At 43.1% G+C, this 19408-nt stretch overlaps 2 protein-coding genes across 11 annotated transcripts in view; both read right to left on the reverse strand.

Annotated features, from left to right (window-relative positions):
- RABL6 (RAB, member RAS oncogene family like 6) overlaps positions 1-19408 on the reverse strand; it is a 292198-nt gene that overhangs the window by 254824 nt on the left and 17966 nt on the right. The window lies entirely within an intron of this gene.
- EXD3 (exonuclease 3'-5' domain containing 3) overlaps positions 1-19408 on the reverse strand; it is a 286268-nt gene that overhangs the window by 165132 nt on the left and 101728 nt on the right. For all 10 annotated transcript variants that reach the window (XM_051636482.1, XM_051636485.1, XM_051636478.1 and 7 more), the window contains 4 exons: positions 9942-9995; positions 8856-8995; positions 7950-8050; positions 2198-2271 (listed from right to left, as the gene is read on the reverse strand). In XM_051636482.1, the coding sequence (XP_051492442.1) occupies positions 2198-2271; positions 7950-8050; positions 8856-8995; positions 9942-9995 (369 nt within the window). The remainder of the gene's footprint in view (positions 1-2197; positions 2272-7949; positions 8051-8855; positions 8996-9941; positions 9996-19408) is intronic.

Genomic DNA, 19408 nt, shown 5'->3' on the forward strand with positions numbered 1-19408 from the left:
TCTTAGGGATCATCTGCAAGGCTGAACCTTCAGAATGTAAGAAGAACAACTTTTCTCAATAGCCAAGTCATGAAAATCCTTTGGAATCATGAGGTCTGGGAAAGGAAATTGAGAAGTTAATATCCTCATTCCAGTGTCTTTCAGAGCCAATCTTGGGGAGAAATCTGGGATGGGACCTACTCTCCATTCTGCCAAGAACACAGGCTGCAGGAATCTGACCAGCCACTGAGGCCTGAGCCTCACCCCAAATTTTGGCAGAGGTAACAGTAATTGCTAGTGCCACTTTCATGGAAAGGTACAACAGCAAACAGGGAGTAAAAGCCTCAAAGAAAACATCTTTGAGATACACAAGCATGTAATTTAAATAGTAGTGAGATAAAGGAGCCCTTTAACCAGACCACATACACAGCTGAGATTGGTAAACAGAGAACACCAAAGAGCTCTCAGAAGGGACTGTATCCAGAAACAGCTGCCAAACATACCTTAGTGGAAGTAACTGGCCAGCTTGCACACTTTAAATCAAGCAAATACTCCAAAACAAAGGAAATGGAAGGCCAAAGAGAGCAGAACACCAGATCAAGAATCCATTTGACTCTGCTAAATAAATAGACCTGGATGAATGCTTTCTACTCGCTCACTGCAGATGGCCAAGCTCTCTAAAATGATGTCATCCAACATTAAAGCTCTGAGATGCAGAACGCTGAAATGCTCAGTCCTCTCCTGCTCTTATGTCAGTGGGTCTAGCAGGCAGCAAAGACAGAACAGAGCCTTCACTGATGGATCAGGAGGTCTTGGAGGCAGAACTGCCTGTGCCAGAATGGTGTCATCAGATCACCACAACTCAATCTCATCTTTGCCTTTCAAGTACTGGAGAGTGGGAGAGTAAAAAAACCACATACATCTGCCTTCTTCTGTCAGAACATGAAACAAATTCTCTTCTGAACAAAAGAACAGGCACTTCTGGAGGAGGTGTCTCATTTCCTGAAGACTGGCTCTCTGAAGACTGGATCAATAGCACCATAGGAACATCTGAACAATCTGTTGGGCTCTGTTAAAACTTTGTAAAAAAGCCTCTTGTATCTACAAGGAAAACGTCTTCTACGAACTGCAGATGAAACCCCACTACGTATTTGGCAAATACAGCTAGATAATTCAAAATTCAAGAGATGGAAACATTTTGCTATGAAATTCAGTCTCCTATGGTCCTTGTCCTTCACAGTCCAATTGACACACCTAGATACAGCAAGTGCAAACTGTTTTCTCCAGAAGAGGCAGAACAAAAACTTCCTCATAGCTGGTACAATCTGTCTCCAGGCACAGGACAGTGATGAATGCCAGACCATCAAGAGGAGCACCAAAACTGCCCTGATAACAAGAAATGTGCTTCTCAAAACAGTGTGCTCAAAGGGCTCAGTACACTCCTGAGGGGGGAGAAGAACCATAGTCAAGTAATTCTGCAGACAGCCTCCAAGTGGCCTCCTAGAAACCTACTCCTCAGAAAGAATTAATGGCATCTTCTTATTTCTGCAAGCCTTCAGTGCCAGGACAAGTACCAATGTATTCAGAGAGAGAATCTGGAGGCTGGAGAAAAGTAAAGCTAGTTCACATTGTGGTTCAGGAGCTGAAAGTAGACCATTTTGCTCAGCAGTAACCAGGCTGTTAGCACAAAAAAGCCTCTGTGGCAGGTCTGGGCCACACCTATCAGAGCCAGGCCTCAAGTACCTAAGCAAAGTGCCTACAAAGAACCCAGCAATGAGGAATGCCTAAGATGTAGTGTTCTTAAAAAAACCCAAAATACAACACACAAACCCTCCAAAAGCCAAAACCACCACAAAACTCTTTAGCCAGTATTCTCCTGCTTATTTGAGATGGTTGATAGAAACTGACCATATGGAGACCATACCCTGAGCTACCTACATGTGTCTCAGAATGCTGCTGAAGATGTGGAGGTGAGCAAGCATCCAGCTCTGAGCAATAATGACACACTCAGTCATCAGAGTATTAATGGACACACAAACTATTCACTCACAGAAAAAACAGGTCCCATGGCAGATCCAATGCATTTGTACACAATAATAATCTCAATAAAAACTTGCTTATATACTAAGACACATCAATCATATTCATTATGTTATTCAAAACACAAAATGAACAACAAGCCTCAATCACACTCATGCTACACAGGAGAGAAACTTACCTCAACAAACCTCTTGTAAAAGAGGTAATGCAGAGTTTTCAAGTGCCGCTGATTTACGACATTAGGGCAGAGAGCTAAAAGGAGGAAAAACAGATTTAAGTACACATCAGAGCTGAACTTCCTTGAAGTTTCACTGTCTAGACATTATCTTTTTCCTTCCCCATTTTCAAACCTGGTATGTGGAAGGCAGGATGCCATCATGCTTGGAACAATGACGGACAGACACACACATTGTCAGCTTATCTAAACTAGAAACTGTTATTTACACTTCCAACCATGATTAGCAATGCTAATATGCTATATCTCTGGTTCTACCACCCTTGAATGATAAGATCCACTTGCTGGTTCAATATGCTTCACAGTCAATGACTTCACACCTTTAATTAGGTAGCATCCCCATACGGGCACCACCTCCAGTCTCCAGAAGTTGCACTCTTTCTGATTTAATTGGAACCTGTGCTGTTAATTCATTGAGGCAGTTTTGAACATGTTACTCAGGACGTAAACTTGTGGCTAAAGTTTATCCATTAAAATATGTATCCATGAAAGAGAGTCCATATGCATACAAAGAGGGAGGTGACTATTGTTTTGCTGAGCTAGCAAGCAACAGTTGTTATTATTATTTTTATTACTGTCATCTTCATTAGAGATGCCTCATTACAACTGTAAAAAACAAGATCTTCACACAGCACCTTGTTTTGAAATCCTGTGCAAAGAGAGATAAATGCAGAAGATAAAATACATTAACTAGGATTAGCATATGTATCTGCCAGTTCTTGCCAGATGCTGGTATGCATGTACAGGGAGAGAAGTAACCAAAGCCTTCTTCAGGGTTTCAGTGGCTAAAACCATCTCAGTATCAGCAATCAGAAACGGTAACAGAAAACAGTAAAGTGAAAATTCTCTGCAGCCTTCCTTGAACTGAGTGATACTGACCCGAAGGGCCTTGGAGCCCAGTGCTCCCCATGCCCACACAGGGAGTGTGTCCATGTCCAAGGAGTGAAACTGGAGAGAAGGGAGATCTCTGAACACCAGACCCTGGAATCAGCGGGCTATGAGCTGATGCATTAGTAGATACTGCAGATTCTCAGAGGCTCCTGAAGCATCACTTCATAACTTGATCATTTTCACCTGTCATGGTTTGACTCCACCATCTCTGGAGGCATTTATGGGTATGTGTTAACTCTTAACCTGGCAGTTGCACCACAACAGTGCTTCATCTGAACTTCATTTCACATCTGGGATTGACTCAGAAATCAAAATTCCAATCTGCTCTCAGTTGTTAGCAGAGAGTTAATGATGTAGGCAACACAGAGGAAGTAAAAACGAAATCCACTTGTCATGCAGGGTATGAAACCTGCAATACACACTTATTTCACTCGTGTGACATTGGTAAGATGTGTCTACTGAGGACATGGTGCAATATATTTTAGGTGTGGTGCATGGCTACCACTCCCAGGTGATAGGCAATGCCTCCTGAGCTGGGATGGGGACACTGCACTAGAGCCTGACTTCCATTCACACTGAGAGTCCTTCACCCTGTCCTGGCAGAACAAAAGGTCCCAGACAAAGCATACTTTGTTGGGGACAACGTAAAGGAAACTTTTTAAAATAAAATCAAGGTACCTGAAATGCTAGAGGCTTTTAGTCTGGTATTGTTAAGGAATGTTGGGGAACGCAATGAGAAGCAAGCTATGCATGAGTCTCTCAGTGTACCAAGAGATTAGTCCCATAAGTGTGAATTAGTGCAGGGTACAGCTGGACTCAAGAAAACCTCTTTTTCTTGTAGCCTCAAAACTGCATTTGTGTCTCTCATAAAATGCTCTGCGTAACTACAGATCAGGGTCAGTGGTCCTCAGAAAGGAAGGTGAAACAGTAGAAGCCCCAGACTAGCCCCAAACCCTGGGGCTACTGGCCAGCTTTGCTGCCTGCAGCACTAGCTGACTGGAGGAACTGCAGAGAGCATGGCACAAGGGCTGCAATCTACACCTAAAGGAAAAAAAATGCTCCAGTGGGGTCTTCAGACATGTGTCTAGATATGATGAATTCAAGCTCAGAACTACAAGGGTGATGTCAGCTTTTACAATGAAAAGTTTGGAGCTGCTGGCCAGCATGTCTTGGTCTAGGGCACATCATACTCTATTACCTGTACTTCAGGAGGTAAAAATGTAGCTGAGAAGGTAAAGGCCCCAGAAAGGGCCCTGAGGGCATGGTCAATCCCCTTCTCCTTCAGCACCCTGACTCCGCAGCCACTGCAGCTTCGGGAGTGGAAGGCTCCTACCTTCTGATGTCTCGGTGCTAGAGACGTGCTGGTATTTACTTGAAAGCTAAAAAACTCTGAAGGAAAATCACCACTGAAGTAGGGGGAAGCAATACTTGTAAAGCAAACAAAGGAACAACTTTCTGCTCTGTTTTAATGAAGAGAAGGTGAAAACATTTGAAATTTCCTCCGTGCAGAGGCAGAGTTGTAACAGTCATTCCTGTCCGCCTCACACAGCATCTTTTGTCAGTGCCTGGTGCAGCCGCCCAGGGCCCCTTTGGAGCTCTCCCGGTGACTGTCCCGCAACGCGCTTGCTGCTCTCAGACCTTATGAAGCTTGACAGTTGTGACTTACCTGAGCACCGCTCAGGCTCTGAGCAGCCCTCGTCTGCCCTCTACTGCCCCGCACGAATGGAGTGACAACGCTTTATCTCACAAATCCATTCGGGGGCTTAGAGAAGGAAGATTCGCACCGAATCGTAATTAAAGGTTCAGCCAAAAGGAAAACCCGGTGGTCAAACGACGAGAAAAGTTTCTCCTAGTTTATGCTAAAAAAAACTTTTAAAAGACAATGGTAAAAACATGCTCACACCATTCAAAACTTAGGGTGCTCAGCTCACTCATTAAACTGCTACAGGATGACAACTACTAACTTGCATTCAGTTCCCATCTGTTTTCTAGCAACATCACTATTATCTACTTTATTGTCCCATAGGCACTGAGGCCCAGTATTTGAGGACAGTTCCATGTTTTGGAGTGGTATCATTTCTACCTCATACCGAATGAATTTTCACTGAAAAATGCCACTGAGTTCTGTGGTGAAAACAGACTCAACCATTTCAAACCTAGGTAGGGTCTGATCCCTCACCTCTGAGAACTGTTTTGACTGAAACTTGCATTTGTAAATCTAAGCCAATCTCACAGGGTCTCCAAAGAGCATTAAGTAATTAGCCAACAAAAGCTACAGGCTCATTAAACCAAAGCATACTGCCCCACGTGTGAGAAAAGACTCTATAAAACTCAGTTTCCTCAATCATGTAGCATTTCTGCCCAACTCCTTCCTTCCCCATAAAGCTAATTACATGGAATTCACACACAGTTTATCAGGACACCTCTGGGGCTTGACAGAAAATCTTCCACTTACCATGCACACTGCTTTGTGTGTTAGCAGGAGTTCTGGCAAGCAGTTCAGAAAAAGAAGAGGTGGACTAATCTAAGATGGCCTTTTTTTTTTTCCTCCTGAGGTTCCAATCTGTTTTATACTGGGTCACCTCCTATTTGGCTCTCAAATTTAAGACTGGCAGTTCCAAGGAGAGCTTTAAATCAATGGCTGATCAACACTCCCGTTTTGCCTTGTGAAATTTACTGTGAGTGGATGAGAGTGATCTGAGGTAGTGAAATATGAAAGTAGATTTGGAACTGCAAGAACTGAGTCACATACAAGTTTACCTTATCATACCAAGAAACTCTGTCCTCCTCCTCCAGCCTTTCTCACCAAAAGCCACTTCCCTCCTGCTGCTGCTGCTCTCAGCCTCCTCCAGTGAGCAGGAGTCACGAGTGAGGAGGAGAGACAGAGCAGCAGCAGAGTGAGGCACCGAACGAGCCCACAATCAGGTTAGGTAACAAGTGTGAGTTTTAACCTCACTGCTAGCTTTTGGTGGTGCTGCTCAGAACAAGAGAAATGAGGGGGTTTTTAATCTGCATGTTTTACCTAGACTGTTTCCTTTTTCTATGCTCTTCCCTCAGAGTCACATTTACTTCCACTAAAGAATGGAGAAAGAACACCCAGAAATTCAGAGGAAAGGAGGGGAGAAAGGTTGGGGGAAAGGAAAGCCATATTATTCCAGCTGCCACCATCTCCCAATACAGTTCAAGCAGGACCAGCACTAAGACAGAAATTCCTCTCTAGCTTTCATCTCCTTCCAAAGCATTTCAAAGGAGACTACGATGGTCACAGTTTAGCAAAGTATGAAGTCCTGCTCTGAATGACATGTGACATTACATAAAAAATAAACACCTACTTTCATAGATGAGACTATGAGACTCATCCAACACTGCTTTTAGCTGCCCAAAATCTGGCATCTTATCTAAATCAGCAGCCCACATCACCTCTCACATCCACAGAAGTGGACAGCCCTCTCCAGCAAGTGACAAACTGCACTGTAGACACTGCAATTTGCACAGATAAATCACTCTCTAGAAGAGCAGGCAGGAATGAGATTTGTATCTATCTTAAGGAACCTCCTCACCAGTGAATGTGTTGTGAAGGACCAGCAAGATTTGGCCCTTATTATCAGCAGCTACAACACCCAGGTCACCATCCCCAGGCAGAGGCACACTGCCATCCCAGGGAGCACCTGAGATCAGCAGCTACATGCTCCTTTCCCAAATTTTTGGTTTTTTTTTTAAATTTCTCAGGATTTTGCATGTTAACAGTTATATAATTTAATTTCTACAGTTAATATCACACTCTCAGTGGATCTTTCACAAGGAAGGGGAACAACCCAATTCTCTTCACAGATCATAAAAGACAATACAGGCCACCGAAGGACTGACTATGGAAAGGAGGGAAAATTATTGAAGACCTGTAAACTCCTGAGAAGGGTTAAGATTTTAAATAAATCACCCCCCATATATCTCAGCTTTCACACCAATGTGCTAAATTTAATTACATTTACTTATCCTCCAATGAGGGTTTGTAAAAATTATCTTATTAACTTTTGAACACCAGTCTGAAGATGTGAAGATTAATATACAATATAGCATTGCTGCCAGGTGTAATAACCCCACAATTTGTGGTTAGAAAACACTTTTCAGTCCAAGAAAAGAGAAGTGCATATCTTGGACTGATGATGGAAGCTTTGCAGGGTAAAACCTAATGGTGCACCTAAAGGTATCTGACCTGAGGTCCCAAAGAGAAGAAAAAAAAAGACCAACAGTCCCTGCTAACAACCAAAGCAAAATAAACATCTTGTTAGAGAAGTAGTGAAGCAGATCTATTCTGTGATGTAAAATGTGTTACTCCTCTCAGAAGGCTGCAAGAGCCTTAAAATTCCCTAACACCAACCTTAGTTTATGCGAAGATTACAAAAGGCTGTGAGGCTCCTGCTTCCCAAGGGTTATCTCTTCCCAGCTGAGCAGCCATAACCCAAGAAACCAGATCCCCCGATGAATAATGACTTGCCTCTTCTGTGAGTGGAATGGAATCATAACTCAAAGCTGACCATCATGTGTTAATGCAGATCCATTCCGTGGGCAAGATTTATTTCACATCATGGGACAGTCTATTAGTCACAAGCACTTCATTCTCTGACAGCACAAAGTGATAATTCTCAGAACTTACCAGCTTTGTTTTTCAATATCATTAATTAAACCCTGAAAGTCCTCATGATAAATTACAGCAGATTTCTGGCTGAACATGGAAGAAGACAAATTGACTTCATTTGTTCTTTATTGTTGAGATAACTCCATAATATGTTGCAATATCACATACCTGGATCTACACTGAATAGGTCTAGGAGCCTGAAGACCAGCTTGCTTAGCATTTTGCGGTTAAATTTATCTGGTTTGTATCTGGACAGGCCTTGATATTTTCTGTAAGCAAATAAACAAAATTGGAAAGAAACATGTGAAATTGCATAAAGTATGTTTCCCAAATAGTAGATATTTAACAATAGAGGCTGTAGGGTTTGCTGTGTGTTGGTAAGGACAGTCCCTTACCTTACAGCACAAAAAGCCAACAATACACCACATAAATTTCCCAATCAATACTTGAAGTAAGTTCAGAGGCTTATTTTAAAGAAATAGAAAGTGAGCAATTCCCTCTGGTCTTTTTTTCAGAACTAAGACTGCAACTCTTTCATCTCTACTCTGAGTTAGACTGCAGTGCTGGCCTTGTGACTGACAGGAGTTATTCTAGCGAGAGGCAATTTATAAATTAAAGCACACACGACTATTTCATGAGCACATGAAGTTTAACCACTTGCATCTCTTGTTTTTCTGCCACTTCATCACAGTACTATCTTCCTGCAAAACCTGTACAACCGATACTGAAACTCACCCTTGTCTGCAGCAAAGCACGAGACTCTGATTGCTTCAACCTCCTGGAGGAAGCTTTGATATTGTTATATTGCTAAGATCTACTGCACAGGTTTCATTTTGTACTCTCTCCTGGCAGGAACTGAGAATCTGTCAATAGGAATGATACCTCTGTCTTATGGGCTGAGGTGCTCGAGAAGAGACTGGCACAGAGACCAGAATTTCCCCTTTCTCATCTGCAAAGTCAATATATTGCACTCTGTAATGCTGAGAAGTGATCTCAGATAGACAACCAGAGAACATACTGTCTTCTGACAGCAAGTTGGCCCCAACTGTTTAGAAAGTCAACAAGTGTTTCTACCTTGTGATGTCCCTGATATTAAACCCAGGTTCACACCACGTGTCCAGCATCTGCAAGAGCTTGCTCTGGAGCTCAGGATATTCTCTCACATAATCTTCCACCAAGTTAGTTTTATCTTGAAGCAGTAGCGGTGTGCACATCTAGGAGAAGAAATTGCATTTAAAGCACTGAGCCCTGCCTTTGATCTTTCCAGCCATTACTGTTCTGTGATCACCATGTCCCGCAGCCTGAGCGCTGCAGCACATAGGGCATGAAGAGGTCCATGACATTTCAGACTGAAACCTGGCAGAAGGCTGTCCCATTCCTGGCTCCTCAAGTGACAACCCCCTGCTTAATCAACCACTGCTGCATAAAAGAGTGATATGACATTTTCAACACAAACATTAGCAAAGCTTCAAAACAGGAAAAGCCCTAAACTCCATTAGTGATAACCACTTGTCAAGAATCATACAATCACAGAAACATAGAATGATAGGGGTTGGAAGGGACCTCTGAAGGTCATTGAGTCCAACCCCCCTGCTGCAGCAGGAACCCCCAGGGCAGGTCACACAGGAACGTGCCCAGATGGGTCCAGAAAGTCTCCAGAGAAGGAGACTCCACAACCTCTCTGGGCAGCCTGTCCCAGGGCTCTGTCACCTTCACAGTAAAGAAGTTTTTCCTCATGTTGAGGTCGAACTTCCTGTGTTGTCACTTGGTGCCACTTCCCCATGTCCTGTCACAGGCACCACTGAAAACAGACTGGCCCATTCCTGACCCCCATCCTGAAGATATTTATAGACATTAATAAGGTCCCCTCTCAGTCTTCATTTCTCAAGACCAAACAGCCCCAGGTAGACACACAGCTACAGTTTTTTATAACAGTGGCCACAGCTAGAAAAACAGTTCAGAAAGCTGTAATGGGGTCTAACAAAATAATCTCTGTCACTCCCCTAGATGTAAAGGTGCACCAGCCATGCAGCAGTTACTTCTTGGGAACAAAGTACAGCCTCAAGTGAAAGGCAGCGCAACTTAGAAGGCCTTGATGGATCTCCTGCTTAACTAAAGGTAGATTTGATGACAGAGAAGCCTGCAGAGGAAATGACTCACCTTCTCAACATCTTGATCTGGCTGTAATTTTAGCCTAATACTCAGTACAGCTGCCTAGAAAACAAAAACAAAAAAAACCCTTGTGCATTTAGGAGAACAACAACACAGTGGATAAACAGGCATTGTTCCAAAGCAAAGTGTATACATGCTATTATACAAATTTTTTAATGTGCTAATTATTTATGTTAAATTGTCAAGTACAAATCATATAAAGGTTTGGCCACATCCATTCCACTTAGAAATGTGTAAGAACACTCCTGGCACTGCTGCGTATTCCAAGCAGCAGCAAACCCTGGAGCTAAAATTAAAGATCAAGTTGTCTGGCAGAAAGAGAGAGAAAAGTAAAGTGCTTGGACAAAATAATCTAAAATGGATCTTTTTTCAACCAATATAATTGTAAAAAACACATGCCCCAACACACCTTTCTGAGTTAACTCTATCCATCTTGCTGCAGCTTTTAAATTTTGTAAAAAGGTTGCATTCTGAAAGCAAATCAAGATATAAAAGACCCTGAAATCAAAAGGTCTTTGTTTTTGTAATTTCTTCCCCACACTCCTGGAAGTGCCAAGGTTCACCACAATCAGGAGGATAGTATGAACTGCTTTTCCCTTTTGTTGTATCTACAAATCTTTGATAAGCCAAGAGCTGCCACATTCACACAATAATTCCAAACCAGTATCTTCTACAGATGAGGAAATCCTGCTGTGGTGAATTGCAGTAACTGAGACTGGGAAAAGAACTGGTTCAGCCACTGTCTCTCCTGCCCCAGCTTGGTGACTGCAGAAATGTATTAAGAGCTAACTGTGCACGGCCTGGGAGGCATATAAACTCATTAGGATTTGAAGCAGTTTATAGAGTGTAATTTCTGTAGTGTGTGAGAACACTTGGATTTCAAATACAGAATAAGCATATAGTGGCTTTCTGTAATATAGTGTATTGTTCTGGTAAAAAAAGTAGAAAGATCAAGCAGCTTTCTGCTGTATTTATGTTTTAGTACCGACGTAATTATGCACGAGGCAACAAGGGTGTTTGACAGGAAGTGTCCTTCTCATCACTTTGCAAAGTTAGGCTGAATTTTCCCAAATAGTTGTAAACAGTGTTAAAAACCATGTCAGCTCTGCCTCTGCTGCAGCTCAGCACCAACAGGACTGAGTTCAGAAATGCCTGTTTATTCAGATGAGGAGAAAACAGTAAGTTAGGGCTTAAGAGGAAAAGCTCTGATCTTCAGCAGGCTTCTCTGCCATCTGTGATTGATTTTGCTTTAAGAGAAAGATCATGAAAATGATAGATTTGTCAAACACTTGCATTTTAGAACTGTGTTCTTTGTTAGAATATGTAAACCAATGTAAAAAATCCTGTAAAACAGTAAAAAATGTGCATTCCCCCCCCCAAGTAAACATAAACCTCATCATTACACTTCACCTGAATGAAACCTTTACAGAAAAATTTAACCAGAAAAATAACCTAAGTGGGGGTAGGAGAACATCTTGAAGCACATTTTCTGTGATCTCTCCTACATTTAAATGACTCCTCCACTTAAGTCATCACAGGGAGCACATGTCCTGCAGACCCAGACAAGCAACACAGACAAAACCCACCAGCTCATCCCAGCATTGCTCCCAGCAGCCTCCAGGGATGACACCACCTCCTGAGAAATCCATGCATGAGTTTCATCCACTGCATCAGAGCCTGAGTGCACAAAGGCAGACAACCACCACACACCACCTCAGCGCAATCACTCAGTCTTACTGTCCAGAAAGAGCAGAGATTCCCAGTTATCAGTTGAAAAACTTTGTTTACTGTTCATTTTGATTTGGTTTTGGGTTTTGAGGGTATTGGCGAGGGGGGGTACATGGAAGAGTTGGTTTTGTTTGGCTTTTTAAACACAAAATGAACACTGTGTCACTGAAGGTTCATCCCAGAAAGAGACATCAACAGAAGAGCTTTAAGTGACAAAAGCAGGCTCTAACATTAATGCAGTTATTATATGCTACAAACCAGATCCTGACTAGAAAGGCACATTATCATTTCTCAGCCCAGCTAAATCTTCATAGATTAGAATCTTCATAGAATAGAAACATAGAAAAGTTAAGGCTGGAAGGGACCTTAAAGATCATCAGGTTCCAAAACACCTGCTATGAGCAGGGACACCCCACACTAGACCAGGCTGCACAAGCCTCATCCACCCTGGCCTTGAACACCTCCAAGGAGGGGGCAGCCACAGCTTCCTTGGGCAACCTGTTCCAGTGCCTTTCTACTCTCATGGGGAAGAATTTCTTCCTGATGTCTAACCCAGATCTCTCCTCTTTGAGTTTAAAACCATTACCCCTTGTCCTAACACTGCCCTCTCTGGTGAAAAGTCCCTCCCCAGTTTTCCTGGAGCCCCTTCAGGCACTGGAAGGTGCTCTAAGGTCTCCCTGGAGCCTTCTCTTTTCCAGGCTGAATACCCCCAACTCCCTCAGCCTGTCTCCAGAGCAGAGCTGCTCCAGCCCTCAGATCATCTTTTTAGCTTTTCTCTGGGCCCTCTCCAACAGGTCTATATCTTTCTTGTGCTGAGGGCCCCAGAGCTGTACGCAGTACTCCACGTGATCTTCAATGAAATCTCTCTCTTACTCCAGACTTTATAATGATTCCACCTGTTTAGAGGCCAATATACTGCTCAGCTCCACAAGCATCAAGTACATTTTCTCTCAAATTATCAGATTCACATCACAACGTTCAAGCTGAGTAACTATTCACAACTTGCGTACAAGCTGAAGGTCACTAGTTCTGTTTTGGACCTGAAAAATGGTTTTAGGCCTCCACGGCTTTGGCAGTTGGTTTTATTTTCCTCCCACCTATGTCAGTTTGCTGAATTGGAAAACAAATTTTAAAAGTCTTGCAACTCTCAAAATCTCGTTCTATTCAGTATCTTTTATTAAACAAGTAACCCGCTAGATTCAACACCCAGTGGTTTTCCTAATGGCTTTTTAATGTTCACATGCATGTTCAGATTAACCTAATTGCAGAACTGTTATCTAAATGGCAGAGCTTTATCTCCATCTCTATTATCCGTCCAGGTGACTTAATCAGACGAACATGCACTGAGTCAGGTCAGGTTTTCCTGTTACTGGCTGTGTGTTCTGCCTCTACCAAAGGGGGCAGAACAATGAATATCATTTAGCTGAAGCCTGGTGAGACATGGCCTTCCAACCCCAGCTCACACCACCCCTGCAGCAGGTCAGAGGAACTTCAAGCAAATCAACACAAGCTGGTTTTTAACATCATCTTAACATCACCCACCTAAAGCTGGTGATGGAGCAGTCAAACCGTGCTGCTGGGATGTCTCACAGCAGGGAACATGGGCAGCTGTGCAGCAGCCTTGGCCAAGGGACCAACCAAATGTGGAAGGAGACATATGACCAGGGTCCCAGGAACAAACAACCAGGCTGGATTGCAGGGTGTAGTTACATGAGCTGGCAGAATAGTGAGGACAACTTAGATAAAATCAGCATGTTTACAATAGGAATAAGAAGAAAAGAGATATGAGTAACTGTAATAAAGATGAAAGTGCTTGGCAGCTGTGTCTATGGTCTCAACTTAGAGCTATTTTAAGATTTTGTTTTGTTATTATCATGTTTTGAATTGTTTCACTCCACAAACAAGTTTTGTGTAAAACGACCCTATTTTTAACAGTCTGTTTATAAACGATAAGATCTCCAGCAAGGCAACACCTCACTGGCAGGCTCATCTTGCAGTTACAAAACAAACACTTTAATTAGGCAGACAGCATGCTGCAACTGAAATAGTGAGAATCCCCCTTCCCACCCAAGCAACAGGCACTTCCCCAGACACAGGGCTGCACTCCCCAAGCTCTGCTGGAAGCCCAGCCAGGGTAGCTGGAAGCCAGCAATCAGGTTAATGCAGTTGCTGCTCCTCAGACTCCAGTAGGATCAGCAGGGCAATCCAAATCCTGAGCAGCAGATACCTCCCTCACCTCACCTGCTGATCAAAAACCCTGGCTAAGATGCAGGAATATGGAAAAGCTCAGGTGAAGGCTGATTAGTATCAGCTCACCTTTCTTCAAACTGGGACAATTCTAGTCCTGACTGGTGGTATAAGTAGCCTTTCCACACAAATACTCATACGTAGTTACTAGCAGGCAATCTAATAACAGCAAAGATTTATAATTATTAGCATTATTGGTACACATAAAAAGCTTTAACCTACCTCACTAAACCCCTCCTGCCCCAGACAGTAACAGAAATACGTGAAATGTGGTGCCTCTCTTGCCTTACATTACCCAAGTGTGTACAGGACAGGTACACAATGAAGCCACTGCTTAGTACAGGAGAAGAGGTGATGACCCACTGCTGGATTCCAATCCCAACAAAGTTCATGAGTCTTCTCACTGTCCTCGGGGAGGTCTGGGTCATTCTTTCATTTAATTATGATGAATGCGAAAATCATATTTGGGCATTTTGTAATAGTTTTGTTTCCCAAGGATAAACACATAAAAATACAGTAAAGGAGAGCTGGATGAGGATGGGGAAGAATTCAAAGCCAATCAATACTACATGAAATTATAACTAAAATGCATATAGGTGCATTGATGGTAGGATGGGGAAGTTACCCAAGCCTGAAAAATCAGGCCAAGCCACGAGCACCAGACCACTCTCCTAGTCATGCGACTACAAAAAAAAGAGTTATGGGAAAACAGGGAGTGTTCTGAAGTGAACACACAAGCCCAGAGCACCCTGCACTAACACCTGATCCTCTCCACTTGTTTTGAATGCATTTGGCTCTGTCTCATCTAAAAATGACTATTCTTTCCACATACAGTATGAAGTGCAGGAAGCCACACAAGATCTTATCTGCAAGGGCATGTGCACTTGGGTGGTGTCTACACTGACAATTTCAACAATTTTCCCACGGTGGGGTTAGCATCAGAGGAATGACCTTTTGCTGTAGCACTGCTTCCAGTGATGATGCAGGACAGACACTAATGGTTTCTGATGACTCCTGCATGACTTGGTGCCACTGCAAGCAAGCTGGGACAACACAAAGGTAAATATGCCTGTGCCTGACTTAGTGTAATATTTCTGAACCAACAGTGAAGGAATTTCTGAAAACCTATAGGAGAAGGGGATCCAAAGCCAACTCTAAGAAAATCACTGTGATCAAAGCCTGGTTACATAATAGTGGTTGAAATAATTGAGGTAAAGGCACATGTATTATTCACTGGGAACATCTGTTTTGTGTTTTGGAATCACTCATCTCAAACTTGTGGCTAATCAGCTTTGCTGAAACTCTCAGAGTGCATCACTGCATAGTGTATGACATCAGGTTAGATGCTTAATTACTTCCTGCTTAAAGAGCATACAATATACACAGCTGTCTTCAGGAACATCTTCAGAAATGAAAAGAACATGAGATTTCCCAGGTCAGCTTTCAAGACAGCATGAACATATTTTATAAGGCGCGAGACCATCACAACGAAGTAGTGACAGGTCACTCATGCCTAAAGAATTTCAAGTAGACGGAGAGAACTAAAAGGCAAGACTGGAATATGCTTGTGCACAGGTGAAGGGAAGAGGGAACTGAAACAAACACTTCTGTGATTTGTCTTCCTAGCAGTTTTAAATCCAGTTTAACTGGTCAGTACATCCTCACAAATGAGTGACCCTCTGAAGCACTGTCTAAGCTTCTTGGGCACACAGGCCACCCACTTTCACCAGATCCTCCAGATACAGAGTCTGTGTGTGACTAGATCTGCTGCACACTCACTCCTCTGCTCCAAGAGCCTGCCTGCTTGACAAGAGCCCAGAACTGCAGCAGAAGCAGAATGCTGCCATTGGAATCATCTTTTTCCAGCAACACTCAAGCTCCTTCCCAACCACTTCACCAGACAGATGCCCACAGCAGAGGTGGCTCCAGAAGATGTGGTGTTTGGGAGCAGGTGGCAGAGGGGTCTGTGGCCTGCAGGTTGGCCACCTCTGCTCTGGAGTGGCATCCCTTTAGCAGGCAATGTGCCATTAAAGCTGTCCTTCCAGCAGGAGATTAGGTAACAGGAAAAAGGGCTTGAGACTGACATGATGACCTTTACAGGAGAAATTTCCCCTGTAATACTTCCCTTGCTTTTCTTATTGATCATTATTTTTAATTTAAAAGGAACAAGGCAATTCAAATGCACACACTTTAAAATATGGTAAGAGTTGAACAAGCTTGTGTAAATAACATGGTGAATGGGGTAAAGAAACAATATCAAAGGCATTTTCATTGTCCTGAGAAAAACTCAAAAAAGTTGGAATGAAGAAATCCAAAATCTGACTATCCATTAATGTGCTCAATCCATCTTAACCTTGATCTATATGGACAGATTTGCAAAAATACACCATGTGTACTCAAGTACCACGTATGAAGTAGGACTACAAACATTAACACCCCTGAATCAGTGTTCAAAACTTCCCTACACTGAAAATTGAAGGTCATATCAGTGATTTAACTTGCATTTCTAGACCTTAGCATATCTGTATTCCTTTAAGTTTAACCCCTTTGTCAACTATCCTCTCTACCTAACAATCAAATTATTTCTGTAGTAGCAGATATTGCTAACAAATACTGAATTCTCTGCCTACTGACCTATTTCTCTGGATATTCCAACTTATTTTATGACAAATTTTAACATCTGAATTTTAATAGATAATCTACATTATCTTAGTTGAAAGAGCAGGTATTAATTGAATTAGCATATAGAACTAATTTTCATTATTTGTAGAAATTAATAGATGAAACATTAATAGAAAGAATATGCTCCATTTTAAAAAACAGAAAAATCTGCACAGACAACCAAAAAAACGGTTAAAAAGTAAATACTCCCTGTCCCACAAATAGCTTAGTCAATATTTCTGTTTAAGAACGAAACTGATGAAGAGGTGAAAAAAAGTCATGGATACAGAGAGGTTGGAGTGGGAGCTCTCTCAGGCCCGAGAATATTTCTGGTTGTCAGAGGCTAAAAAGATTATTTATTGTTTCCTTCCTAAACCCAGCTCCACTGCCACCTGTTCAGAATTTACTATAAAGCTGTTAAACAAGACGAGAACTTTGATGCTGACTGTGAAAACAAGTTTCACTGTATCTGACCCAAGCAGCACTCACTACTGATCCAGAAGCAAAGGAATTTGATTTTTTTTTTCTTTAAGCACAGCTATCTTTTTATGTTTATAAGCTGTTTAAAAAAATGTAAATAAAATAACTCAGTGGACAATAGAGGGCATTCATCCCACAGAAAGACAGCCGCCACCCTTAGACATGAAATATCGCAGCACATTAAGTCATGAGACCCCGCTAATCAAAGCTGACAGGGCCCTGAATGTGATTTCTGCTGAGACTTAGCGATATCATGGGGCACTGAAGCATGCACAGCCTGCCAGACTGCCCCTGTTCATGTGACAATGGCTTTTATTCCCGAAAGGGGCCTGCGAGTGACAAGAGTCCCCTTTGTCTTTAGGCTCCCGCATTCGCAGTGCAAGAGAGGTTCATTCAACCAGCCCCAGACACTCTTTGAAAGGCTGAAGTGTAACATAAGATGACCATGAAACACTAGCTTGCCTTCTGCCTACCCCTCATTCTTCTCAAGCACAGGCTGGCCTATTCAGGGCCTCTCACAGACTCGCTCGCACTGCATTACCCCCGGTCTGCTGAATCCCCGCATTGTCCCGGCCCCACCACCAGCCATCGCCCTTCCCACAGCCGGCCGGGCTGCCCAGCACAGCCCAGGACGAGGGCAGGCAGCAGCCACGGCCCGTGGCTTCAGGGGGCTGCGAAGAAGAGAACAAAGCCACCACATTTCACCTGAAACCACCTGAGCGGGGACGTTCATCCCTTTTGCCTCTCCAGGCTGTGTGAGCCGTGAAGCGCAGGGCCGGGAGCCCCAGGCCCGCTCCGGGGTGCCCTGCACGGCCCCACCATGCCGGGCCCCCCAGCAGCTGCCAACCCCCGTCACAAAGAATGGATAAGAAACGCCAGACAGGCCAGAAGCCTCAAAAACCCACTCGTATGGCCCTGCTTTTCCCTTTAGCTCTCACTGCATCCGCCGAGCACTGGTGCCATCCGCTGCCCAGCGCGCCCCGCAGGTGCCTCCTCAGCGCGGCTGCCGTTCCGCGCTGCTGGAGCGGGATAACGTTACCTCCAGTCGTGACATCCTCCAAACCCACCACTGCCTGCGCACATCTGAGTACTTCCTGCTGCCCACAGGACACCTGCGCCCTGCGGCCCTCCCAGCAGCTCACTGAAAGCCCTGTCTTCTGCCATCCACAACTGCTTCAGCTTTTTGACCAGCTCTTTACTAAAACCAGGGCCAGAAACAACCACCCACCATGGCAGTCCCCAGGGATCTCCTGGATCTCAGTTTCTGATGAGATCTTTCTCCAAAACCTCTGTGAGAGCCATGGAGCAGAGCTGGGGACCTCCACGGTTCACAAACCACAGCAGGAAATGCATCAAAACAGGCAAAGGGAATAATGTGTTCTAGAATAAATGCCTGGTGCCCTATTGTAAATAGAGAAGAAAAATCAATAATGACAGCAGGATTTATCAGGACTTCTGTCCTCTCAGGTGAGAGATAGAAGAGCCAGAAATCATACATGTCAATTTGCTTTACTGCCCCATCTTAAAGCTGGGGAAGAGCAGTTCGAACAGACCCGCCACAGCACACTGCAACTGCTCAAAGCTCTAGTTCCAGGTTTTTTGGGGTTAGTTGCTATGAACTTAGGTATGATCAGTCCCCAAGGGCAGTAAATTATTTCCTGTTATTCTTGAAGATAATTCTATTCATCCTTCTGGCAACAAAACAAAACTAGAAGAAAGTTATGGCTGAGGGTAAGCAACAGTTGAGGTTTCCTGTTCTTCACACTGGGAATGACTAGTAAATGAGCCCTTCTGTGGAAGGAAGAACAGAAAAACAATTCCACAAAAAAATTGTTTCAGAGCTTTCCAAAACCAGATCTGCATTTCTAGTGGAGCCATGAACCTAAAAATCACACTTGAATACAGTAAAATACTACATTTCTGTTACGATTTTCAAACACTCATGTTAAAAAACTTATTGAGCAGGAGTAAATTTCAAGCAGCTACCTGTGAACTTCTAATCAAATATGAAATACCCTTGTTTCAGTATTCAAAGAAATGAACAATAATGGAATTCCACAATCTCACTTGGGAATTTGGCTTTACTGAAGAATAAGATTTTTTTAATGCTATTTGATTTATTATTTTTTTTTGCTAAACAAGATCAAGCTCTTCTACACAATCAAAGTGAACCATTTTCCTTTAAGGAAAACAAGCCTATGCTTTTTTGCACTAACAAAAAAATAAATAATAAGAATAATTTTAAAAAGCATTACAGTATTGTAGTTTGCTCATAAGAACTGACAAGTGACATCAAGGGGATGCCAGGGATGCTGCAAGTACTCTAAAACACAGGGTAA

Source organism: Apus apus, chromosome 19 (assembly GCF_020740795.1).
Source record: "Apus apus isolate bApuApu2 chromosome 19, bApuApu2.pri.cur, whole genome shotgun sequence".
Classification (NCBI taxonomy): Eukaryota; Metazoa; Chordata; class Aves; order Apodiformes; family Apodidae; genus Apus; species Apus apus.